Source organism: Neocloeon triangulifer, unplaced genomic scaffold, assembly GCF_031216515.1.
Source record: "Neocloeon triangulifer isolate White Clay Creek 2 clone unplaced genomic scaffold, ASM3121651v1 ptg000012l, whole genome shotgun sequence".
NCBI classification, from domain to species: Eukaryota; Metazoa; Arthropoda; class Insecta; order Ephemeroptera; family Baetidae; genus Neocloeon; species Neocloeon triangulifer.
Genome location: NW_026775554.1, coordinates 18,264,856 through 18,287,088, shown reverse-complemented (window position 1 = coordinate 18,287,088; position 22,233 = coordinate 18,264,856). Strand labels below are relative to the sequence as shown.

The window sequence follows — 22,233 nt, the reverse complement described above, 5'->3', positions numbered from 1 at the left end:
TTTCATGATGATAATATTATGTGATGTAGATTCACGACTCACGTTCACAGAAAACTATTTTTCTCACATTATGCAGCACATAGAAACACTCAGTCAAAAGAAAAAAAAATTAATAAAATTACGCACTTTTGTGCAAAAACTAAGAAAGATTGGCTGTAAAGATTGACTGAATGGGCCTAATCACAAAATTGCTCGCACAACAGGCACAGCACTATTGTTTATCAACAGTTTAACCTAAATATAGGTATAGGAAATTTCAGAGAAAGAGAATAACTATTTCCAAATTAACTGGTTTTATTGAAATCTGTGGAGCCCTATTCAGGCCCTGATACAGAGTGAATTAATCCAGCTGGGAATGAATAAATTGTTGTAAGGAGTGCCCCGGGGGGCACAGGTGGCAACCCCTTTTATTCAAGCAGTCAAAATCAGTCTCACAGCATGGGTCACAAGAAAATGCATCCGTACGTTCACTGCAACATTCTCTCACACACCTGGCGCGCGCGCAGTCGATTCTTCTAATCTCATCAGTCATTTTATGTCTCACACTTTGGGAAAAACTCGGGTCTCAGAACACTCAAATTATGTATGCAGGCACTCTCTTATAGCACCCCCTACACGCTTCCTCCAGGGCCATCAGATAATCTGCAATCACACACAGACAGCGCTCGTGCACCTTCTCACTTTTGCTTTCTTTTAAGCACCAGGGACTTGAGTTTACTTCTTCATTCTGACAAAATGGAAGAAATTATTACTTAAAATCTGAAAAATGTAGTTTATTGTTTAAAAAATGTTTCTCTCTTGATGATACGAAAAGTATCTAAAAATGCTGTTTAGGGTGTCAGTCCTGCACTTGACAAATAGTTTGTGCTTTAAGCCCATTATTTGAATTATTATTAAATCACAGAATCTATTTGAGAATAGTGGCCAGTTTAATAGACAATTTAAAATTGATCTTTGAAAAGTGTATAATAGCCTTTAAAAATCCACTGGCCACTAAAAAGGGGAAATCTTTCTTAAAGACTCACTCCAACAAACAAACTTGACAATCACAGTCTCGTTCTCAATCATGAGCAGAAAACATATAAGAAAAAACAATGTTTATGAAGAAATCAACAACACAGAAGATATGAATTTGTTTGAAAAAGTACTGGTTAACAGAAAAGGCACTTATGCAACAGATACTCTCAAATGTATGATAAAATTTACAGTTTACTCGTCATTTATAAGAGATCGATCCGTCAATCAGTAGAAATGGCACGTGGCATCACAGACTAGACTTTGTGGTTGCATTTTTCATTTCATACACTTTGCACGCCTCCACTCGTTACTTACCAACTAGTGGCGTGGTTGCGCAGCTTGCGCACCTCTCGTGTGGCCCAGTTGGCAATATTCTTAGTTTTTGCAATACGAGAGCGACGACCCTCAGTAAGCATATCGGAAACGGGGTCCGCATCAACCAGAGGCAGCACCTTAGCCCCATATGTTAGGCAAAGGTCCCTAAAATAAGGTGTAACAAATATTTGATACAAGAGTTTAGATATAATTTGTTCTTAAATTTGAAAACGCATATAAGATTATAAAAAAAATCAATCAGAGGATTAAAATGTCACAGAACTGATGGATATCTTAAAATTTTGAATTAATTTACCCAACAAGACCAGCACTGTTGTGGATGATTGTATCTGTGTGGTCTGGGTCTTGGCAGGCAGTCGACACAAAGTGGATGATTGAGGGCAGATGTGGTTCGAGCGACAGCAAGCACGCTTTGTTTGATTCGCTACTATCTTCATCCTTCAATCCTTGAATTATGCCGGCATATGCCTCAAGGATGCCTTCTCTGAGTTCAGTTAAATAGTCGAGCATATCATAATCAGTCTGAAATTGACAGAGATTAGTTATGTAAAATTTTGCAGATAACTATCGGTCTTACTCGATCAACGTCAACTTGGGATGCTTGGGCCAAGGTCTGCAATACAACATTCAGATACTTTGTGAATTCCGAACCAATAGAGAGAGCAATGTCTCCAAAGACGGAGAGGATCTGAGGCTTCACTGAGCGATGGACAGTGTTGTCCTGCATACAAAGTATTTTAGATTTGTGGAATTACATACTTAAGTTAAACCTACACCCAGATTCTCCAAGAGAAGCATCATTATCTCGTCACAGTATGGCAAAAGTCTGGAACGCAGGGCACGAGCTATGTCCCCAGTAAGACCAACAGCAGCACCACACACCTGGTACTCAGCACGGTTTTTGAGACCAAGGTGCAAGAAAGGTTTAAAGGCCTCCATGTACTTCAAGAACCCTTCACCCAGAATTTCGACCAATGTAGAAACAGCCATCAGGGCATCTTCCTGGACACCGCCCGCTTTGCACGAGTTTGAATTGAACATTTGCAACAATGCTGTCATTATGGTATCTGAAATCTTTGGGGCGTCCTCAGGATTGACCTTTCGAAGGACGCTCTGCAGGGTTCCACAAAGCAACGACTGAAGGTCGTTATACTGGGCGCGATCAGAGTGGGACTGTATGTGCGACTCCATTTGCAGGACATGCTGCAGTCTCTCAAGGATGACCATGGTTGTCTTTTGGACGGCTACATAGCAGTCACGAGGAGAATTCTTAACCAGCTCCATCAAGGCTTCATAAGCACTGCTTCTTAAATTGGCCTATATTTATAAATTTGTTAGTTTTGATTTGAATAAGTCAATTTCATTTTATCCATATACCTGGGCTCCATCAGGTCTGTCAGTGGTCTCAAGAAGTCTTTGCACAATGAACTCAAAATACTGAGAAAGACAGTAAGTCTCTGGTTGAGCAGAGTCATCATCTTTTCCAGCATTTGCTGCGCTTTCTGCTGCTTCATAAGCCGCTTCTGCCAAGCCAGTGAAGGCCCAGCAGACGTTGTTAGCAACTCTTGGCTCTGCTTTAAGTCCATTAACCAGGGCTTCAAGCAAAGCGTTTAAGAACTGCTCGTTGATGGCAGCATCGGGGACTATTTCGCAAATACGCCCAAACGTCCAGGCGCATGTGTCTCTGACTTGGACACTCTGATCGTACATCAACTCAATAAGTGTTGGCATGGCCTGGTCCACAAGAGGTTTCAGCGTTGTTGGTTCAAGACCACCCAAAATTGAACCTAATGAAAAAATTAGAGAATAATTTGGTAATTAGATCAATTTTACATACCGAATGCCATAAGCGCAGCATCTCTGCACCTCCAGTTTGGCGACTTGATATTGTCTTTCACAAACGGCAGGACATGGGGCACAATGTCATCCTCACAGCAAGTTGCCAACAGCATGAGGCACACACCAGCTGCCTTGCTAGGGTTCCAATCATCTTCATCATCATTTTCTTCCTGTTTTGTCAACTTTTGTTGCAGCACAGGAACCAAATACTGAAGTGCGCCTTTAGCATAGAAGCGAGAGCATCGTGATGGTACGCGGCCCGCTTCTGTTGCTTCCGTAGCCTCAATGCTCAAATCCATCTCCTCATCACTTACGTTGGACCAGAATTCAATACCCTGCAGAGCCACTTCATCAATTTCTGACTTCATTGCTTCTAAAGTAATCTGAGAAGAAAAAACAATTGTTAAGTTATGGATATCAACACTTGGAAGAATTAGTTGCTTACAGGAAATAGAGCTTGTCCCATATAAGGCTCCATGTATTGATAATAAAGAGACATTATTTTGACCAAACATTGCAGGGCAGCGACTTTGACAGACGTGTCTGTGCTTTGGGTTGCTTCGCACACGACCTCCATTATGAAATTTCTTTCAGACTGCGAAATAGAGAGCTTATAAAATCATATTAATTAAAGCCCATCACTAATATTACTTCAGTTTCAAAATTTGCTCTGGTAAATTCCAGTGAATTAAGAAGTGCAGTTGTGGCTGCCAATCTGACGTGGTTACTTGGTTCATTCTGCCTCATGCCATGAATGATGGCGGTCAAAATTTGGTTGGCCTGCAGCTGCAAAACTTCTTGATCTTGCTGCGATTTGATAGAAAATATAAATAAATACTCTAGATTGAAAAAATTGGATAGTATACTATTTCTTGACATATGTATCCGATGGCCTCCAGTGTGGCCTCCTTCGTCATCTCGGTGCTGGATGCATTGACAACATTTGAAGCTAGGCATTCTATCAGTTCAGGCCACTGCTTTACTGGCAACTCAGCTACCGCCACATAAGCCACACACTGGGCTGCAGAACTCGGCCTGTTGTTCTCTGTTCCCAAAGCACCCAAGATCTGGAAATTGCGAAAGGTGAATTTTTTGCTTATGGCTTATAGTGGAATTTTCTCACATTCTTTTTAATGTAGCTCCTTGTTTGTTCCGGCAGTGCCAGCCATCTGTGCTGATATTGTAGGGCAATGTTAGGGTCTTTCGAAGTGAGGCTATTCTTGAGTTGCAGACCCGCTGCCATTCGAACAACAGCCGAATTGCCTCCATGACCCAGGATTTCCGACAAGCCTTTACAGAATTCGGGCTAACGTAAAAAAAATTAATGTTTAATTTGGTTTTAGAGAAAAATATTTTCATGCTCACAAAGTTTGAAAGTGCTGCCTGTTCCAGGTAGGTCTGCGCAGCTTCCAGTTCATTTTTGTCTGCAAAATAAATTCAATGATTCACACGATTCAGACTCACAGCCACATCAGAGTTAATTAAAGGCAACTGGCAATTTAGCGTCACGGGGTTAAAATTAGGTCACACGACAAAACAAGGAAAGGCGAAACAATTCAAAATCCCAACAACGACCGTAAAATTTTCAAATTAACTGACCGAACTAATTTAATTCCATAAAATTTAATGTTCCAGAAAGGAAATTCAAAGAATAAAAGCTGATAGAATAGCGTGCAAAGATGTTTGACGCAGATTATTTTTGTGCGGTGCGGAAGCCATGTTGTGCCATTGATGCATTGATTCGTGGGCGACCTTGCTCGGACTTGCGACGAGGTGCACCGCAAGAATACTTTGCACACATTTTACGCTGCAGAGACGCTTGCATTCAGCATAGATGTTTTAATTACACTCCACAGATATTAAATAAAGACGATTAAACTAAATTCGCAAAAGAGAAGTAAACGTGCGCACCAAATTGCGGGTGGAAAAAAAATCGATGGCCACAACGTTTGACAACGGTTTTTTGATGCGGCGAATTCGCCTTAATTTTAGGTTAATCGCGGCTTACCTGGTGAAATTGTCTTTTCTAATATGTTGATCAACTGCAATGAAGTTTCTGTCGGCATGGTGAGGTGATTCATTCAATAAAACTAAGGAAAAAGCGCGAATTTTACACTCGCTGCAACAGCCGGTTGTGGCGCGAGCAGGCGGGCCTCGCCGGAAAAGGAAGTTAAGTTCAGTATAATGTATACATCCGCGACAACATGCGATTTTGTTACACAATTTTACTTTTGAGTAAAATGTCACACTATTAATCAAATAATCACCTTAAATTTAAAATAATAAAATGCATCAAATAAAAGTTTAATGTGACAAAATTATAAGGGATACAATTTGAGAACTATTTTCTTACGCGCCTGGCACTTTGGCAACGTTTTTCGTCTGCATTATCCATGCAATCAAATTCAAAATTTGCACGAATACCATATGGGAGGCTCAAATAATCTTTTTTTTAACAAACAAAACAATGGAGAGCCAGTGCTTGCTTACGTTCTCCAATATCGATCTAATATCTTTCCAAAAATCAAAATAAATAAATTATAATCATTGTTTCTATTATGAGTGAAATTGAAATAATCCATTATTCAATTCAATTCAATTGATATAATTAAACATATTATTTATTTGTCAAAATAGTTGAAGTTAAAATAAAATTTCCTTTCATAATTAATTTTTTTTTAATTTCTCGCTCTTACAGACAAGTTTTGAAATGTACACATAGTCACATAGCTAAAGTTGCTATTTATTGGGAAAAAATACATTATATCTTATTTTTTCAATTTCTCTTAAAAATAATTGCTCGTCGGAAGTATTCATTAGTATTTTAGGTTTAATGAAATTGAATAACATTTTGTTATTTTAAATTAAATTGTCCAATCCCAAGGAATACAAACTTCACCATCAGCAAGCACAGAGTAGTAATGTGTTACTCTCAATTCAGAGCCTTTTAAATTTTCTCCGATTTTAGGTATGGCATCTAAAAGTCGTTCACAGCATTTTATCATTCGTTCTGGTGTAACAGCGTCGTCTTTCCTTAAAGCACCTAGACCCAGGTGAACCGTAACTTGTTTGCTTAGGATTTTCTCTAAAGCTTTATCGCTGAAACAAAAATTTTAATAAAGGATATGCACAGATAAAATATAATTTTAAGTATACCTTTGATATTTTTCAAGAACTTTTTGTGCCTTCTCTAAGTGGGATGAAAGAAAATTAATTAATAATGAAGCAGGACAGGACGATGGAACAATAAATTGCCCAGTCGGTGACAGCATTAAAGGTCCAGCAGCACTGATAACATATTTATTAGAGTCAACTTTAAATGAATAAAATATAGCACAGATAATATTTACGTTTCTACAACCAATCGATACTGCTCCAAAGTTGAAGGCCATTCAGCAGGGTAATTTCTGAACCCTTTGTAATCATTTAGATTTGTTGCTAATCTTCTAAGTTGTCCTTCGTAGTTGGAAACTAGAACTTTCTGCTGGAATTTTCGTCGAACTACCTTAATTTCTTTTAAGAGACCAGAAACAGCTCCTTCCAAACTTGGAATTCTCTTCAAAGCTGCATCAGCCTTAGGAATCTGCTTGACCAACTGTAACAAAAATAAAATGCTCCCTAAATTTAAATTATAATAATATTAGTTGACAATTAATGTGGGTAGATTTTTTCACAAGAAAAGGCTTCGATGACTGGTCGGCTAACTATTTCAAGCATCACATAGATAGAAGACAAATATTTGGAATGTCTGAAATGTTCAAGTCTAATTAGACAATTCAATATTTTTTTACTAAAATAAATGCTTATTTTGAACCCAGACAAATCCGAGGGAGATGCTGACCGCATCTGATTGTGAGAACAAAAACATGAAGCTGAAGGGTACAACCATCTTACATCCAAGGGGCGCCAGGCGCCATCCTTGGTCCTGGGGCCACCACTTCAAATCCCAGGGCCACCACCTTAAAGCTGAGGGGTACGATCATACATTCGAGGGATGCCACCTAAAAGCCAAGGGGCGCCTGCTTGTAGCCACAAGCCAGTAATGGATACCTGCTTGAAAGCCCATGGACTCAAGAAAAATACCACGGAGCGGCAGTTTGTTGGTAGAAAAATTTTTACCTAATCAAAATTTAAACAATATTTTTTACCTCAAGCCAATTGTGTCGAGGTTCCGCACTGTTAATCATAACAAGTCCATCTAAACTGACACCGGTTTCGTTTCCAAATACCAGTCTTCTCCCTAAATAACATTATTATTTTTTTTTTTCATAATTCCCAAAAAAATTAAAGCTGGGAAACCTTTTAAAGCTTCGAACAAATCTGGGTGGTCAGAAGTCAAGGTGTGGAGGCTCTGAAGGCAACCAATGAAGTGGGCATTGCTCCATCCACAATCCCATTTAACCTCTTTCAATTGAAGAGATTTTGCAAGTGCTTGACTACGACGAAGTGCCTCCTCTCGCACTGGCGCTGCAGCCTCCTGTCGCACTTTTGCATCGTCTTTGTTTCTTTGGAGCCACGATCTAAAAAAAATTAATTTTGAAAAGTTGAAAATCTTCCAAATTATAACCTATCATTAAAATTATAAAATTATTTTACGTTAGTGTGAATGTTGCCCTCTCTTGCCGAATTTCTTCTCTGAACTGAAAGTCGGCACTAGCGTTTCTATTTTTTGTATAATCCCTTTCAAATGGATATTCTCTCTCAAAAGGATTATCAGCCTTTGGTTTTTCCAAGTTCTTAATTTTGTCAGCTGCTGAAGTTGGCAGTGAACACGAGCTTAAGACGCTTGTCACGACTTGACGGAGATCTCGAGATTTTAATTTTAGCCTAACCTCTTTGAGAGGTAAAGTTGCTGTAAAAATTTAAATGATTTAATTATTGCTATATTATGTTTAAAAAGCAAAAATACTTTGACTGCTCCTATCTCCTCTGAGGTAGAACCTCAACTCGGTTGGGATGGGTGTCCGGCTTTGAAGTACGGTCTCAATGTAGGAACTAAGCTGTTGCAATGCAGCTTCATTCACCGCCTTGAAAATGAGATAGTTTAATAATAAATTATGAGCAATAGTTGGTTTACCCTCTCTTTAGGATGCTGGCCAAATAAATCTGGGTGAACAGCAAAATAAAAAGGTCTTAGAGCGGTGGAAACTTCGGATGAAGTGCTTGCTTGTCTTGCGGTAATGCGGCTCCAACCGACACATCCTCTGAAAAAATAATTTATCGTTAGCTCGCGTTGCAATGAGTGACATTATTATTTAGTGAAATTGTATAAGAAAGCTTCGACTCGGGATTGCTGTGGACAACAAAAAATGTCATACGTACGTTTGCAAGATATGTATTTTTTTAAATGTTGTTTGGAGGCACAACGCAGTTTTGAGTGTGGCCATGATTTTTGCTTGTGCTTTTTATTTACGTTCAAGAGCTGCTCATGCGCTTTTAGGCACAACGCAGGGCAGACAAAATAGCCAATCCCCACCACAGGCACCTATGGTCTTGTTTGAAGTTGTACATACATAATTATCTTTATTTCAAAAGGGAAATAAATTTATTTGGTGCAGTTATCATAGAGCTGTACTGATTAATTTACTTTTATTGAAAATGAATAATTACTTGAACAAGTTATTAAGCTAAAATTTTACCAAAAGGGAAAAAATCACATATTTTCATTTTTTCATTAATCTGGTTTTATGACAGAGGCGATAGATGAATGATTTATTTTGTTTAATATGTTTTTAATTCTTTTAAAAGCAATGAATCTCATGTAGGTTTTCATAAAAAAGCACATCAGCAACAAATTAGCAATAACAAATTACCAATCAATATTTTAATATTTTTTATCCGATCAACTTCAATGTCAGTGTCTCGCACAAAGTTCCACACCACATTCACTTTCAGACGTTTGAGCTGAGAGCCCAACCACACAATGACTTTGTTGAAAATTTGAAAACTTGGTAGTACAAATGAGTAGCTGAGTCCATGAGACGAATCATGAGAAGTAAAAAAAAAATGGTACACGACTAAGCAACTTTTACTCTCTCAATATAACTTCTGCTTGATATTTTTGTGACGCTCACTACGTCACTCGATAAATGCTCTTGAGACGAGGAAATATTGGATTATCACTAACACAAACAAGAGGGGTCGGCAGGCTCCGGCCCTGGAGGTGTGATCTTGAAGCTGTCTGTGTCCATTGCTTGCAGCTCGAGCCGTGATCGATTGGCTTGGACAAGGTGCTGCGCGATGTCCGAAAACATTTCTTCGACCCCTTGGCCCGTTTTGCAAGAGGTCCGGTACGTGGCGGACACTAAATTGTGGCACTGCTCACTGAAATTAAATAAAAGTAGAAAATTTAAAATTTAAAAGCATTGCAAAAATTTATCTCTAAAAAAAAAATGAAAGAGATTATGGTGGTGCAAATGCAAAAGCAAACTAAAGCAACTGATTTTAGAAGAAAAAATGTGTCAAACTTCAATTTAGTTAATTGAATTATGTGTTTAGAATTATCTTTATACATGACTTGACTAAATTGAATACATATTTTAAAAACCCAGCACTGAGGTCAACGAATTTGAAACTATTTGCACGAGTTCTGGTGGTCCTAGCCAAAATTACCAAAAGGTCTCCATGTCTTGCTCGGTGACCTGGGTTCCTAGATCTGATTTGTTGCCACAGAGAAAGATCTTGGCATTTTCCGCATAGGTGACAATGTCCAGCAGATGTTGAGATAGCACGTGGAATGAGGCAGGGTTGTCCAAGCTGAAGACGAGGATGGCTGCTTCGGCGAACTTGTAGTAGCTGGACGTGATGGAGGCGACACGTTCCATGCCACCAGTGTCCCACAATTGGAGCTGTAAAAAATAATTCGAGTAAGTCAGAGGTCAGGTCTGCGGGACAAGGGTTGCACAACCTTGATGAACTTGTCGTTAACTTTGTACTGGCGCTCGTAGTGGTCGAGGCCGAGGGTCGACTGGCGGTCGCTCGAGTTGACAAAAGTGTTGGCCGCGTATCGCCGGAACAGCGAGCTTTTGCCCACGCCGTACTCGCCGCAGAGGATCACCTTCTGCTCGGGTACCTTGGTCGACGCCATCCTGCTTCCGGACACCGCTCACGACTTAAGACGCATGCTGTCCGAACGCAGGATTCTCGACGCAGTTTGTCTCGGCCTCGAAGAACGAAAATCGCAGGCAGGCCAGGCAGGGTGTTGCGTTTTCGCCAGACATATGACTTGCAAACAAATGGGAGGGGCGTCGCCATTGGCCATCGGATTTTAGCCCGAAAGCGCGCGAAAGGGAACGAGAGCTTGCGTATGTAATTCATTATGCATTATGCATGAGCGTACTGAACATTTACGTTAAGTTTTAGTTTATTTTATTGGCAAGCAGAGCATTGTGAAAAACATTTTATCTGTTCCCATTACTAATTATTCATGGCGATTGCACATTCCATTGTTTGCAAGTCGCGTATGGGATACGTTGCTGCTTTTTGTGTTCACACCGATTTGTAAATTTTTCTGATAGGATTTCGAGAGCTGCAGAAGCTGACGAGGAATAGAAGTGGCCTTGATACTTGATGTCACACAAAAAGTCTAACGGCGGCGGCAATTAAAAATATATAGGCAGGGCAACCGACGCGAGCATTAACATTAAATGCATTTCTCAATACATTTGAATTTTAGAGAGAGAATCCCCAGTTGCCAAATAAGGCTCACAATATCTCATTGTCAAATGGCAATCATCTAGGTAATATAACAATCACGATAAAATGTAGATAATGGTGACTGGTTAACCATTTAGTAAAAATTACTATAATTTAAATCTCCTAAAGTAAAAGTATTTAAAATACTATAATAACTAAATACATTATTCCTTGATTGATGCGATTAAAAATGTTCAATGAAAAGCTTATACAACTGAATTTTCTTATCATGCAAAACCTTTGACATATTTTTCTTTCTTTAATTTTACCTCTTTTTACAGAAAATAAATTCCTTAAGTTTCTTAGAGTGAATGCTGAAAACCGCACTGACTTCAGAACTGCCTGCAGAATGTGAATATTTAAAAAAAGTATTATAATTGGCCTTTGGATTAAGATTGCGGTTTTGATTTTAAAACCACAAACAGCACACCAAAAACGCCTTCATACAGGCACTCATAGAAAAAAGCGGAAAAAAGTAAACGTTTAACAACATCATACATTTTGTAACTTTCAAATCTTGCTGAGAAGTGAAATGAACACCACACAGAAAATGGAGGTAAACGTACGTTTTTTACAGAATATTAAAAAAAAATTATCCTGACAATATGAGAGAAGTTAATAAGATTAAAAATTAAGAATTTGAATGGTTAATAAATATATTTTCAGACTGATGCTGATGCTAAGGTTGCGAACACCAAGGAGTCGACGGTCAGCGGGGGAAAAGAGTTGCTATCGTCGGAACTTAACAAGCAAAGTGATCCTCAGTCTAACGAACGCATTGAACTTCAAAAGGAGGAGATAGCTCAAAAAATTTTAATCCAACCTAACGGCTCTGCAAGCTGCGGCGTGAAGCTGGAAGAAAATAACAAGAATGTTCAAGCTTGCGCTATTATGTGATCTTCTTAATTTTTATCATGGAACATGGAAATCTGCATTCTCCCTTCTTCCTGGCTAAAACTGAATCTTTGCCTAATAATGTACCTTTCAACAGGCTAGTCTTTATATTTCCAGCTTAACTTGATTTATCTGTATACAAAACATACTTCATAATATTATAAAGTAACTCAATAAAATGAATTTTAATACATATAAAATAATTTATAGATGTACTGATCTATTTTTTCCTCACATAAACACCTCGCAGTTTAAACTAAAATTTTACATAGCCAGAAATTTTTACTTACCAACATGTGATAAGGAAGCTAAACAATTTTATTCTTGGTTGAAAAAGTAAAAGTAAGTGTAAAGGAAGACGGAAAAACCTGCAGTAATTATGAACTAAAAACACTCCTTACCACATCCTAAAATATTAATCTAAATACATACTTACCAAACCTTTTATTTATAGTATCGTTTTAATAAATCTCGATTTCATGCATCAATAATTTTTTAATTAATTTTTTGTCAAAATATTTTACTTTGCTCACATGCTCATAATACAAAAGTAAAACTAGATCATAATACGTATATTATTTGTTAAATTTAATTTTACGTTATTTAATTTCTGAAAATTTTCCATCGCCTTCAATTATAAAATATAATTAATATGCGATTATGCGTGACGCAATGGATTTCGCGCGTTTTTAAACGTCGCATTTGAAAAATATGAGAGGATGCAGCTTGTGCGAGCAGAAAGAGTCAAAGACAAGAAAGTCTAACAAGGCATCTATTTTGGATGGCTATAAAATCTAGTCAAGATTTACACTCTCGCCGAAATTTACACTACAAAATTCACAATTATTCTCCACATTACGTCTGCGGTCTGAAAAAATATCCACGTTCAAAATGAAGGTATGAAATTAAATTAAATAATTTAAATCAAATTATTTTTCTTTACAATCAGGAAAATATCAAAACTGTTTTTTCAACTTTTTCAAAAAATTCTAACAATTCTAAATAATGTTTCTCGTTTCTACGAAAATCTTTATGTCTTTAGAACTGTGCAAACCTTGCAAACACCACAAGATCCATCAGCCGAGAGGAAAGTAACACGCTTCCATCCTATAAATGCATCAGACTCCTCTATGCGGAGAGCAAAGGGGCTGCATTATTGCAGAAAATCAAAGTTCCAATTATTATTAGTGGCTGCGTAAATCCAGAAAAAAATTAAACAAATCTACGTTATTAGAGAATATTTTGGTTCGACGGTCACTTGGCTACATCAGCATTACTGTCAGAAGCTTTTTATGTTATTTGATAACAAAGATAATACAAATTGTAATAATATCATGTAATTATTTTGAAAACTAATTATTAAAATTGGAAAGAAATCTTAATAAAATATTTGAATTTTACTACAAATCTGCTACAAATTATATTTAAGTGAAGTTTATACAAATAGGAAGTAAATTAGTTAAGCAACAACCAATTTAAATAATTCTATTTTAATCATAATTATGATCTCACAATCTGGTAAAAACTAAAATGCGCTAAATTAACTCAAAAAGCTAGAGCGTTATTAATTAAGCAAAGTTTTTTATAGGGGGCCGTATCATGTTTAATTATCTTGAATAGTTCTGGGCCAATGGTTTGCTGTGAGAGCGCATGTCAGAAAACTTAAAAAGGTGGAAATGATAAACAAGGCATTTGTAAATTTTCATTTCCCTTCGCTTCCAAAGTTAAAAACTTCCTGCAGCCGACTGCTACTATATAAAATGATTTGAATTATATGGAGAGCAAAAGAAACAAAAGTTTTTACATTATTATACTTGAATTATTCAATTAATTAATCTGAAAATGCGGAAGCTTCGCCACGTTCGTCAATTTTGCTATTTTCTTTTAACTGGAATTATATTCCTTTCGCTGTTGCAATCTTTAAACAAAAAAGGGGAAACTGACTATTCGTCACTCACCGATGATCAGATAAATGAACTTGTGGTAAGATTACTTAAGTTTTTACTTGATGTATTAAGTATAGCTCCGTTAAAATTTTAGAAAGAAGCAGATGCTGATATGGCTGAAAGAAGGGCACGCGTAAAAATGGTTTGCTCTAAATACAATTTGGGTGACTACGAGAAAAAAGGCGATAGTCGAGACGAGCAACTTTTTCAGCATCCACCTATTCCAAAAGACCGAGTTTTCTTTATAGACGAGTAATATTTTTACAAGCGTTTCAGTGTCTCTTATAATTTAATTTACTTGCGTAATATTATTATAGTGTCCACAAAATGACTTATTGTCCCATTTACAAAGCGGCTTCTACTACTTGGCTCCACCAAATGATGTTGTTAGCTGGAATTTCTGAGCAAGCAATACTCAATGAAACCAAAGCAAGAAGCATCTACCCAGAGCCACACTTGAACGACGTAGAAAAGGTCTGAATTTTTTTTTTATAAAATTTTCCTTTTTCATATCGAAATGGTTCATTTAAACTTTTATTATCATACTGTTTTTTTGGTCTTAAAGGCTCTGCGTACCACCTTGAAATTTATAATCGTTCGCCACCCATTTGAACGTCTTGTCTCTGCATTCAGGGATAAACTTGAGAACAAAAGTGCTCGACAGATGAACGGCAATCAACATTTTTACGCAAAACTTTTTGCTCCAAAAATAATTGCTAAAAGTAGAAACTCAACAAGCGGTAGTCCTGAGCCAACATTTCAAGAATTTGTAGCGTACTTGTTAAAAGAAAAAGCAGAAGAGTAAAACAGCAATTAATATTTCAATAATTCCAGATTAAAAATTATTGCTTTGATTTCCAGACTAGACGATCACTGGATACCAAATTACCTTTTCTGCACACCATGTATTATTGACTACGACATAATAGCTCACGTTGAGACTCTGTTTCGAGACCAATTGTATGTGATCAAAAAAGTGAAATTGGAAGGAAAAATTTGGCCTATATGGAGACATATTACGAAGGGACAAAGTTCTGCCGGGGAGATAGCAAAGAGTTATTTCAGTCAACTCACGCAAAGTGACGTTCAGCAGCTATACAAAATGTACAGACTGGATTTTGAGTTGTTTGGATATAATCATTCGGAGTATCTAAATTTTGCAAGAAATTAAAAAAAAAATGGTGAATTTGAGAAAAGAGAGCTTTTTCATTTATATTATTTATGTTTTAATTTAAGAGTATATTTAATTATAATATATAGAATTTTTAACAAATTTTGAAAGTAAAACCCTCACTTTTATTTTCCTAAAAAACTTAATGATGCACGTTTATGACGTAGGAAATATTTATCAAAGAGTGACCTGCTGGCGCCTCGACATTTAATTTCGTGAGACTGATAACAACGTGCGGTTTCCTTTCAAATTGTCCACTTGTGTGACCATTCCTGAATTTTTTTTAAAACCCAGTTTTTAAATTTCTGATACATTTACCAACTTGGTTAATTTTTTGCAGTAACTATAATTATTAAAATAAATCCTAAAGATATGCTGGCGTTCCACAAGCTCATTTTGGTGATATCATTTGGAATGCTGGGGTTTCTTGCTTTATACGGACAAGTGACGCAGCAGGTAGCAAGAGAGATGCAAGTAACGTCCTGGGAGTATTCTGATTTAAGTTTAGAAGAAGTAAACCAGTTATTGGTAAGTTTTTTTTGCGGCTGATTTAAATATTTCTAGGAATTGCTTTTCAGGAAGAAGCTGAGGCCGATATGACGAAAAGGAAAGCCTTGGTAAAAAGTGCTTGCGTAAAGCATAATAAGAGTGAACCTGGCGTTCGTTGGGAGAGAAAATTGGTTTTTAATGGTAACTATTTCAAGAAACACGCGAACTTCTATGTGGACAGGTTTCAAATATTTTAAGAAAATATACCGTGAGACTAAAAATTTGAGTAGAGAGCACAACTACACGTACTGCCCAGTGTACAAGGCAGGTTCTACTACTTGGTTTCATCAAATGCTCATCATGTCCGGGAAATCGGAGGAAAAAATAGATAGATTAAAACAACCAATTGGCAAAGTGGCAAGAGCATATTTTCAACATTCTGACGCTAGTGAAGTTGAAGATGTATATACTTTACATACAAAAATTATATCATTATAGTTTATTGTATTTGGAACTCTTGCAGGTGCTGAGAAAAACTGTAAAATTGTTAATTGTGCGCCACCCTTTTGAACGACTTTTGTCGGCCTACAGAGATAAATTGGAAAATAGCACAGCTGGCCCAGAACATGGATCTTTCTTTTACTACCGACACTATGGTTCAAAGATGGTTAAACTATACAGAAATAATAGTAGCGTCCGACAAGTTGAGCCAACGTTTAAAGAATTCATATCTTACTTGATTCACACTAGGGAAACAAGGTAAGTTACATTAATTTAAATTAGAAATTTATTTCAATAAATTTTTTTACAGATTTGAGCAGCACTGGGCTCCTTTCTATAGCTCCTGCTTGCCGTGTGCCATCGATTATGACATCATAGCTCACGCGGAAACCCTTAACAGGGATCAGATTTACATAATAAAAAAGCTACATCTCGAAAGTCTTATTAGCCCTCTATGGAAACGCATCACTTATGGGCAGAGATCAGTTGGCGAAACGGCAAAAAAATATTTTAAAGAACTTTCCAAGAGAGAAGTACAATTGCTGTATGAAAAATTTAAAATCGATTTTGACCTTTTTGGATATAGCCCGGATGCTTATTTCAATTACGCCAAAGCGCAATAACATTCGAAGGAAATTGCCAATGGCTCATTATTTAATTTCTGTATTAGGAAAAAATAAATCTGTTAAAAATATAAAACTTTCTGCGTTTCGTCATGAATTGAACTAACTTAATATTAGACAAAAAAATTGCAAATGAACATTAGCACGCAAACTAGTTTCATGAATGGCACGTAGCGTGCAAATGCAAAACAGGGTCGCCGATTCTAATGAATGAGCGCGAATGCACAGATTATAAGAGCGGAAGACCAGTCGGTGCGGCAAACACAGGGAAAAGGAGATGCGCGTTGGCAGGGAATTAGCCGTCTGGTTGACAGAGCGAGCGCCAGGGTGTGGTGCTCAAATGGTGAACAAACTTCTCTGGCAAACACGCTCGGCTCCAAAGAAATCGCTTGCAGGTGGGCACGATCACGTGTCCCTAGGTTTGGCCAATAAGCAAAGCTTGCCTTGGAGGTCGAAGACCAGAAACCAAAGCATTTCGCTCAACAACAGTCCGGTCAAAGTGATTCGCTTGCTTCTTTTTAAGAAGGTAATAATCAAAATTAAGGCTTGAAAAATAATTGATAAAAAGTCTATTTTGTATAGAGGACGTGCAGAATTTTCAACATGTGAATTTTATATGGCTTGCTTGACTGCTCTTGCCAATATGCGGACTCCGCGAGTTCTCCGAATGCTGATTTTGTTCTTTGTGTGTCTCTTCCTTTTAATTTTATACAGAAATATTTCCACTCCAGCAAAACAGCACAATTCTCCACAAGAAGACTTTTCCTCTTTGAGTTCAGATCAATTGAATGGTCTTGTGGTAAAAATTTATTTTAATTTTAAATATATTTGTTTTTAAAATAATTATACCAGAGAGAAGCAGAGGCTGATATGGACCGGAGAAGGGCTCTAGTTGAACGCGTTTGCGCTAAACACAATTTAGGTTTGTTCCGAAACTCCGCCAAGCCACCAGATTTCAAACATCCACCTACGCCACAGTACAGTGTTTTCTACATTGACAAGTTTGTATTAAAGCCAGCGGCTAAATTATAAATCTGATAGTGGGCCTGCATTTTTAGGCCTCACAAAATGAGTTACTGCCCTGTTTACAAGGCTGCCTCTACAACGTGGCTCCACCAAATGCTCATTTTGGCAGGCAAAACGGAGGAGCAAATTAAAAATTCACAGCGGCAGCTGAGTGATCAAGCAAGAGAAATTTATCCCATCCAGGACAGTGATCAAGTGGAAGAGGTATGCTTAATAATTTAATTGATTTGAAATTAATGTTAATCACGGATTTAATCAAATTTCAAAGGCACTCACAACAATGTTGAAACTACTTATAGTGAGACATCCCTTCGAGCGACTGCTTTCGGCGTACAGGGACAAGTTAGAAAATAAAAACGTAGGTCTCGAACATGGCGTTCAACACTTTTACACGAGTTATGGCAAAAAAATTGTCCAAAAGTATCGCAATGGCACAAGCGATAGACTTGAACCAACGTTTAGGGAATTTGTCGCGTATTTAATTAAAGAAGATGCTATCAGGTAAAAACAATGTAAATTAATTTTTTAAAATTTCTACTCATCTTGTGTAGATTTGATGACCACTGGATCCCCTACTATCTCTTCTGCACACCATGCTTAGTGCGGTATGATGTGATCGCCCACGTCGAGACCCTCTTCCGAGATCAGATTTACACAATCAGGTTGGCTGAACTCGAAGGCAAACTCAGCCCGTTGTGGAGCCACCTGACGAAAGGCCACAGGTCAGCTGGAGAGACTGCCAAAAGGTACTTCAAGCAGCTGTCCAAGTGGCACGTTCAACGACTATTTGAGAAGTACAGACTGGACTTTGAGCTCTTTGGGTACGACCATGAAGAGTACGTCAATTATGCTGCAAGTGCATGATTATTTTAAGACCAAACAAAGGTAATTGTAAGTATTTCATGATTTTACTTACCAAGCAAGAAAACATATAAGTAAATAATATACACAATTTTCCAATAAATTATTTTTGCACAATCAAAGCAATTTTTATTCAACACTTGAAATTTATTGTTTGCATGAACTGACAATTCTTATGTCACACACAGATGAAAACTTAACATAAATTGAAATTGGACTAGATTGTAGGATGTTTTCGGAGTAAATTTCAATTTCAGATTGAAACAGACAACAGCCACTCAAGAAATAAATCTGAAGCGGCAAAATCATAACAAAGTAACTATGCCAGTATTTTGTACAAAACAATACATGAGTGTTTTTAAATATAATGATTATTGGCAGAGTAGATGGCGAGGGACGAAAATCACTTTTAACGTGTCAATAATAGATACAGAATCTCAGCTCAGTCACTATCAAGCATTAATTATGTTATGAGATAATATTTTTTGCTTTTTATTGAAGTCGAAGATCAAGTTTTGTGCTTAAATCTCTACAATGTGCGATTACTATGTCAGAACAATTATTATGTTCATTGAGAAGTAGTGCCTTCATCAGATTTAACAATTAATGTGATTCACTCAGAAATATCAGTGGCAGTAATATATTATATCTGCACAAGTGAAAGAAGTGTGGACTTTAAGAGAAGTTGGACAAGGAGGGAAATCATATTTGGCACAGGAGTAGAGGACGAGATTCTGTCTAAAAGAGATTCCAAGCACATTTTTAGTTAAGAAATATAAAGAGCATTTCATTACGTTCATCTCTTCTTACTCAGCCTTCAAAAAGCCAGTGTACTGTGTATCAAACAAGAGCCTGACTTAAGCTGAAACCAGCCAGCTATGGATATTTTTTTTTATCAGGCAGTCCTTTGTTTTAATATGCTACTCGTCAAAGCCATTCTCAATCTTAAAAATATTAAACCTTAATTTTTAAGTTGCAAGCCTTGAGTCAGACAATAATGCACTTGTTTCGGAACAAATTAATCTGTTCAGCCTCATTCTCAATTTCAATATAGGCCTGGATTTGGGGAAATTTTGAGTTGAATAGGAATTATTATGTGAAAATGCAATTTGCAGCGTGATTAGCAATAGAAAACGACAGCTTATTCTACTAATAACAACAATACCCACTATATTATAACGATATACATAATTATCGTGATAATCACATGTTGTGGGGCAATAATTTGCACTCAAACGGTCCTGTCACGGGTGATTTTTCTAATTCGTACCTGTACCGAACTCGTTGCTAAATTGCAAAATTTGTTCAGTGTTTTTTTCAACTTTACTTGTTGCAATATTTGTAAATTTTGATTATCAAAGGAAGAAGATAGGTATTTTGAGTGCACATTACTCTAGCAGGGCGTGGACGATTGTGTAAAAAGGTGTATAGAAGTTGTTCTGGCCCTTCAGCAGAAAACGTTTTTACAAGAAATTTCCAACTAACTGCAAGATATATAATTATTACGTTGGCCAATAACACAAGTCAGCAACTAGTAAATAATATTCTTGCTTCAAGAGCCATATTATGGTTGAGATTATTCAAGAGTAATATAATATTATATCATCAATAAGATATTGTAAAGTTTTGGTTAGCAAGTTTAAATCGCTTGATAAATCAGGCCTAGAAAAATTCTATTGGAGTGCAAAATTTTCAACTGGAACTAGCGATGAAAGCTCAACCTGGTGGTGTAAAGAACCACTCAGCAGAATATTAAGCAGGGCTTGCTGTTCGAACAGTCGTCTTTAAAAAAACCATCTTATTTTCATAACTGAAAATTAATTTAAAATCGAACAATAATATTATTATGGACTTATTGAGGGAACAGATTTTTGGTATTTGAGGCATAAAATAAAAAAAAAATTGATGTCTGAAAATAAATATGAGGCTACAGCAATAATTTTTTGTGTGTCTGAATCTCCGAACTGTCCAAGCAGCAACATTAGGAGCTACTGACTAACAAGACGTGAATGTAGATTAGATTAATGGGCTTATTTTGCATCAGCTTAGACCTCTTCAGTGTCCTTGACCAATGGCTCTTTGAGGGACTGAGCTGACGTACTGGTAGGGGTTTGGTTGACAACGGGGTTTTGTGAGTAAATGATCACAGAGTAGCAGACCACAGCGATGGCAAGCACTGTGCTCAGGTGGATTGGAATGCCAAAGAGGAGCCAGCAGAAAACGGCTGTGAACATGAGTTCGAGTGCGCTCGCAAAGGTTTTTAAGATCGAGTTGAGGTTCTTAAGAAAGAAGCTTGTGATAATGCCAATTGCAGCATTGTTCAGCATAATCATCAGCACTGTGGGCCGTAGAACGGCTGCCAGCGCTCCTGGCTGGAATGCCTCTTGAAAGTTGCCCTGTACCATCAACACGCCTGCGTTGCAGATAATCGAGTCAATGTACATGAACACGTTTTGCACATAGATATTGACTTGTGCGCCCTCGCCCTTCAACAGGAACTCATTGTAGACACCCGCAAAGCAAGAGCAGACCGTCTATAAATATAATAAATTTTCATTTTTTTTCTAAGTAGTCAAAATTTTTAAAAATATGTATTGGCAAATTTTTGAAAAAAAAAAATTGTTCCTTCAAAGAGGACAAGAAATTGATCATTAAAGTAAAAAATTCTACTCACTTGGACAAGAATAAACAGTGTGCTGATTTCCCGACTGAAGCTAGATTCTGAGGCCTTGTCTGTGCCTTTGGTGGCCTCGTGACTTGTGTTGCCGACATCAATGTGCTTGATCATGCATCCAAGCGTCAGCAGCAGCAAAGAGATCCACTGCTTGCAGCTCAGCTGCTTTTTAAACAAGACCTGTGAAGATATGTAATGAGCACTTTGCCGGGAGGAGTGTTTAATTCTAGCTCACTTGAAAAACTACTCCAGTAATCACAACCCTGAACTGCAGCAGCAGATAGTATGTGGTGGGGTCAAACGTTGCCAAATTAACAAACGCCAAGTTATTGTACAGGCAGTACATGAAGGCAGGCACAAAGTAAAGCATCATTACTGAAATTTGCATGTCATAAATTTTCATAAAGTTATTACATTGGCATTTATTTACCTCTTGAATACTTTTTAACTTCGTACAACAAAGAGGGAAAGGAGGCACTGGAATTTTAATAAAACATAGCATGAGTAAAATATTGATTTTTCCTGTGGGTAATTAGTAGCTCACTCTTTGCAATAGAGAGCAATGGAGACGAACAGTTTGAGGACTTCAGTCAGCAACACTACAGTGACAGTGTTGTAATTATATTCGCTGGTTGAACTCTGAGACGCTGTCACCAAGATTCCTGCGAAAATTCAGAATTAAAAGTTTAAACAAAAAATGCCGGCTTTCAATTGATTATGTATGTACATACCTTGGTTAATGAAAAGGCCCATGTACGTGACGAAAATTAGCGCACTGACTTTGGTAGGGAACAGCTCGCTCCAGTTGGAATGCATTCCACTCATCTTGTTCTTCATGTTGACAGCCGGAAACTTCAAAAAAGCCAACCGCCCAGATCTTTCCGATGCCTAATCGCCGCTATAATCTAAAATCCGTTTTCCGGGTGCGCTGTGCGGGGGGCTGGACTCATTTTTCCTGTGCAATTACCGCTGAGATTTAGCAATTTCCGCAACTCCTTCGTGGCTGTTTCTGCTGCCGTTTTCTTGCAGCATCACAAGAGTGATTAGTCGACTCAGATTTATCGATTAATACACAGTAAAACGACAAAACATCATCACATCAATAAATATTGGCTGACACTACATTTTGCATTTTGACGCAGAGTAGTTACATTACCAACT

General features: G+C 37.4%; 7 protein-coding genes and 1 long non-coding RNA gene across 13 annotated transcripts; 4 read left to right on the top strand and 4 right to left on the bottom strand.

Moving 5' to 3' along the window:
• Nucleotides 1-276: 276 nt before the first annotated feature.
• LOC132198071 (importin subunit beta-1) lies at nucleotides 277-5,346 on the bottom strand. 4 transcript variants are annotated; one of them, XM_059621821.1, is made up of 13 exons: nucleotides 5,201-5,346; nucleotides 4,558-4,616; nucleotides 4,316-4,498; nucleotides 4,059-4,259; nucleotides 3,844-3,999; nucleotides 3,638-3,802; nucleotides 3,191-3,575; nucleotides 2,731-3,140; nucleotides 2,128-2,670; nucleotides 1,931-2,074; nucleotides 1,649-1,875; nucleotides 1,333-1,497; nucleotides 277-727 (listed from the first exon to the last, which is right to left on the bottom strand). In XM_059621821.1, coding segments are annotated over exons 1-13 (2,712 nt in total). In that variant the 5' UTR covers nucleotides 5,274-5,346; the 3' UTR covers nucleotides 277-726. The 4 variants fall into 4 exon arrangements, with proteins under 4 accessions (XP_059477804.1, XP_059477805.1, XP_059477803.1 ...); XM_059621822.1 differs by having other exon boundaries at nucleotides 277-642; XM_059621820.1 differs by having other exon boundaries at nucleotides 277-1,497.
• A 510-nt stretch (nucleotides 5,347-5,856) lies between these two features.
• Nucleotides 5,857-8,720, bottom strand: LOC132197944 (T-cell activation inhibitor, mitochondrial). Its single transcript, XM_059621571.1, has 9 exons — nucleotides 8,515-8,720; nucleotides 8,270-8,396; nucleotides 8,102-8,219; nucleotides 7,789-8,044; nucleotides 7,492-7,712; nucleotides 7,341-7,432; nucleotides 6,543-6,787; nucleotides 6,349-6,480; nucleotides 5,857-6,291 (listed from the first exon to the last, which is right to left on the bottom strand). Exons 1-9 carry the CDS (start codon nucleotides 8,577-8,579, stop codon nucleotides 6,057-6,059), a joined length of 1,491 nt encoding a protein of 496 aa, XP_059477554.1. The 5' UTR covers nucleotides 8,580-8,720; the 3' UTR covers nucleotides 5,857-6,056.
• A 166-nt stretch (nucleotides 8,721-8,886) lies between these two features.
• On the bottom strand, nucleotides 8,887-10,597 carry LOC132197953 (ras-related protein Rab-1A). The gene is made up of 3 exons (XM_059621585.1): nucleotides 10,100-10,597; nucleotides 9,805-10,040; nucleotides 8,887-9,516 (listed from the first exon to the last, which is right to left on the bottom strand). Exons 1-3 carry the CDS (start codon nucleotides 10,277-10,279, stop codon nucleotides 9,315-9,317), a joined length of 618 nt encoding a protein of 205 aa, XP_059477568.1. The 5' UTR covers nucleotides 10,280-10,597; the 3' UTR covers nucleotides 8,887-9,314.
• LOC132197956 (uncharacterized) lies at nucleotides 10,160-11,998 on the top strand. Of its 2 annotated transcripts, none has more exons than XR_009441918.1 (3): nucleotides 10,160-10,931; nucleotides 11,169-11,443; nucleotides 11,554-11,998. It is a non-coding gene; the product is annotated as an uncharacterized LOC132197956 (long non-coding RNA). The 2 variants fall into 2 exon arrangements; XR_009441919.1 differs by having other exon boundaries at nucleotides 10,160-11,255; nucleotides 11,313-11,443; nucleotides 11,554-11,996.
• Nucleotides 11,999-13,561: 1,563 nt separating this feature from the next.
• On the top strand, nucleotides 13,562-15,015 carry LOC132197950 (carbohydrate sulfotransferase 11-like). The gene is made up of 5 exons (XM_059621581.1): nucleotides 13,562-13,764; nucleotides 13,822-13,979; nucleotides 14,045-14,201; nucleotides 14,293-14,528; nucleotides 14,589-15,015. Exons 1-5 carry the CDS (start codon nucleotides 13,624-13,626, stop codon nucleotides 14,896-14,898), a joined length of 1,002 nt encoding a protein of 333 aa, XP_059477564.1. The 5' UTR covers nucleotides 13,562-13,623; the 3' UTR covers nucleotides 14,899-15,015.
• A 113-nt stretch (nucleotides 15,016-15,128) lies between these two features.
• Nucleotides 15,129-16,642, top strand: LOC132197949 (carbohydrate sulfotransferase 11-like). Its single transcript, XM_059621580.1, has 5 exons — nucleotides 15,129-15,426; nucleotides 15,477-15,628; nucleotides 15,678-15,849; nucleotides 15,911-16,146; nucleotides 16,199-16,642. The coding sequence occupies exons 1-5, from the start codon at nucleotides 15,271-15,273 to the stop codon at nucleotides 16,509-16,511; spliced, it is 1,029 nt and encodes a 342-aa protein (XP_059477563.1). The 5' UTR covers nucleotides 15,129-15,270; the 3' UTR covers nucleotides 16,512-16,642.
• A 131-nt stretch (nucleotides 16,643-16,773) lies between these two features.
• On the top strand, nucleotides 16,774-18,525 carry LOC132197945 (carbohydrate sulfotransferase 11-like). 2 transcript variants are annotated; one of them, XM_059621572.1, is made up of 6 exons: nucleotides 16,774-17,037; nucleotides 17,080-17,310; nucleotides 17,364-17,512; nucleotides 17,570-17,741; nucleotides 17,806-18,038; nucleotides 18,089-18,525. In XM_059621572.1, exons 1-6 carry the CDS (start codon nucleotides 16,789-16,791, stop codon nucleotides 18,399-18,401), a joined length of 1,347 nt encoding a protein of 448 aa, XP_059477555.1. In that variant the 5' UTR covers nucleotides 16,774-16,788; the 3' UTR covers nucleotides 18,402-18,525. The 2 variants fall into 2 exon arrangements, with proteins under 2 accessions (XP_059477555.1, XP_059477556.1); XM_059621573.1 differs by having other exon boundaries at nucleotides 16,896-17,037; nucleotides 17,094-17,310; nucleotides 18,089-18,520.
• LOC132197948 (UDP-galactose transporter senju) lies at nucleotides 18,490-22,218 on the bottom strand. The gene is made up of 6 exons (XM_059621579.1): nucleotides 21,804-22,218; nucleotides 21,617-21,734; nucleotides 21,503-21,549; nucleotides 21,308-21,447; nucleotides 21,073-21,252; nucleotides 18,490-20,932 (listed from the first exon to the last, which is right to left on the bottom strand). The coding sequence occupies exons 1-6, from the start codon at nucleotides 21,907-21,909 to the stop codon at nucleotides 20,444-20,446; spliced, it is 1,080 nt and encodes a 359-aa protein (XP_059477562.1). The 5' UTR covers nucleotides 21,910-22,218; the 3' UTR covers nucleotides 18,490-20,443.
• Nucleotides 22,219-22,233: the final 15 nt, after the last annotated feature.

Bases quoted from the DNA above. Each gene is read 5' to 3' on its own strand.
- LOC132198071 (XM_059621820.1), bottom strand. From the start codon at position 5,273: ATGAATCACCTCACCATGCCGACAGAAACTTCATTGCAGTTGATCAAC. The intron at 4,617-5,200 runs GTAAGCCGCGAT...TTTATTTTGCAG, and splicing joins AGAAAAGACAATTTCACCAG to ACAAAAATGAACTGGAAGCT. The intron at 2,671-2,730 runs GTATATGGATAA...TTATAAATATAG, and splicing joins ACAGACCTGATGGAGCCCAG to GCCAATTTAAGAAGCAGTGC.
- LOC132197944 (XM_059621571.1), bottom strand. From the start codon at position 8,579: ATGGCCACACTCAAAACTGCGTTGTGCCTCCAAACAACATTTAAAAAA. The intron at 8,220-8,269 runs GTAAACCAACTA...CTCATTTTCAAG, and splicing joins GCCAGCATCCTAAAGAGAGG to GCGGTGAATGAAGCTGCATT. The intron at 6,481-6,542 runs GTAAATATTATC...ATATGTTATCAG, and splicing joins TATCGATTGGTTGTAGAAAC to TGCTGCTGGACCTTTAATGC.
- LOC132197953 (XM_059621585.1), bottom strand. From the start codon at position 10,279: ATGGCGTCGACCAAGGTACCCGAGCAGAAGGTGATCCTCTGCGGCGAG. The intron at 10,041-10,099 runs GTTGTGCAACCC...TATTTTTTACAG, and splicing joins TTAACGACAAGTTCATCAAG to CTCCAATTGTGGGACACTGG. The intron at 9,517-9,804 runs GTAATTTTGGCT...ATTTAATTTCAG, and splicing joins CAAGACATGGAGACCTTTTG to TGAGCAGTGCCACAATTTAG.
- LOC132197950 (XM_059621581.1), top strand. From the start codon at position 13,624: ATGCGGAAGCTTCGCCACGTTCGTCAATTTTGCTATTTTCTTTTAACT. The intron at 13,765-13,821 runs GTAAGATTACTT...TTAAAATTTTAG, and splicing joins ATCAGATAAATGAACTTGTG to AAAGAAGCAGATGCTGATAT. The intron at 13,980-14,044 runs GTAATATTTTTA...ATATTATTATAG, and splicing joins CGAGTTTTCTTTATAGACGA to TGTCCACAAAATGACTTATT.
- LOC132197949 (XM_059621580.1), top strand. From the start codon at position 15,271: ATGCTGGCGTTCCACAAGCTCATTTTGGTGATATCATTTGGAATGCTG. The intron at 15,629-15,677 runs GTTTCAAATATT...AAATTTGAGTAG, and splicing joins GCGAACTTCTATGTGGACAG to AGAGCACAACTACACGTACT. The intron at 16,147-16,198 runs GTAAGTTACATT...ATTTTTTTACAG, and splicing joins ATTCACACTAGGGAAACAAG to ATTTGAGCAGCACTGGGCTC.
- LOC132197945 (XM_059621572.1), top strand. From the start codon at position 16,789: ATGCGCGTTGGCAGGGAATTAGCCGTCTGGTTGACAGAGCGAGCGCCA. The intron at 17,311-17,363 runs GTAAAAATTTAT...TAATTATACCAG, and splicing joins ATCAATTGAATGGTCTTGTG to AGAGAAGCAGAGGCTGATAT. The intron at 17,742-17,805 runs GTATGCTTAATA...CAAATTTCAAAG, and splicing joins ACAGTGATCAAGTGGAAGAG to GCACTCACAACAATGTTGAA.
- LOC132197948 (XM_059621579.1), bottom strand. From the start codon at position 21,909: ATGAAGAACAAGATGAGTGGAATGCATTCCAACTGGAGCGAGCTGTTC. The intron at 21,735-21,803 runs GTATGTACATAC...GAATTTTCGCAG, and splicing joins GGGCCTTTTCATTAACCAAG to GAATCTTGGTGACAGCGTCT. The intron at 21,448-21,502 runs GTAAATAAATGC...TGCAAATTTCAG, and splicing joins AGTTAAAAAGTATTCAAGAG to TAATGATGCTTTACTTTGTG.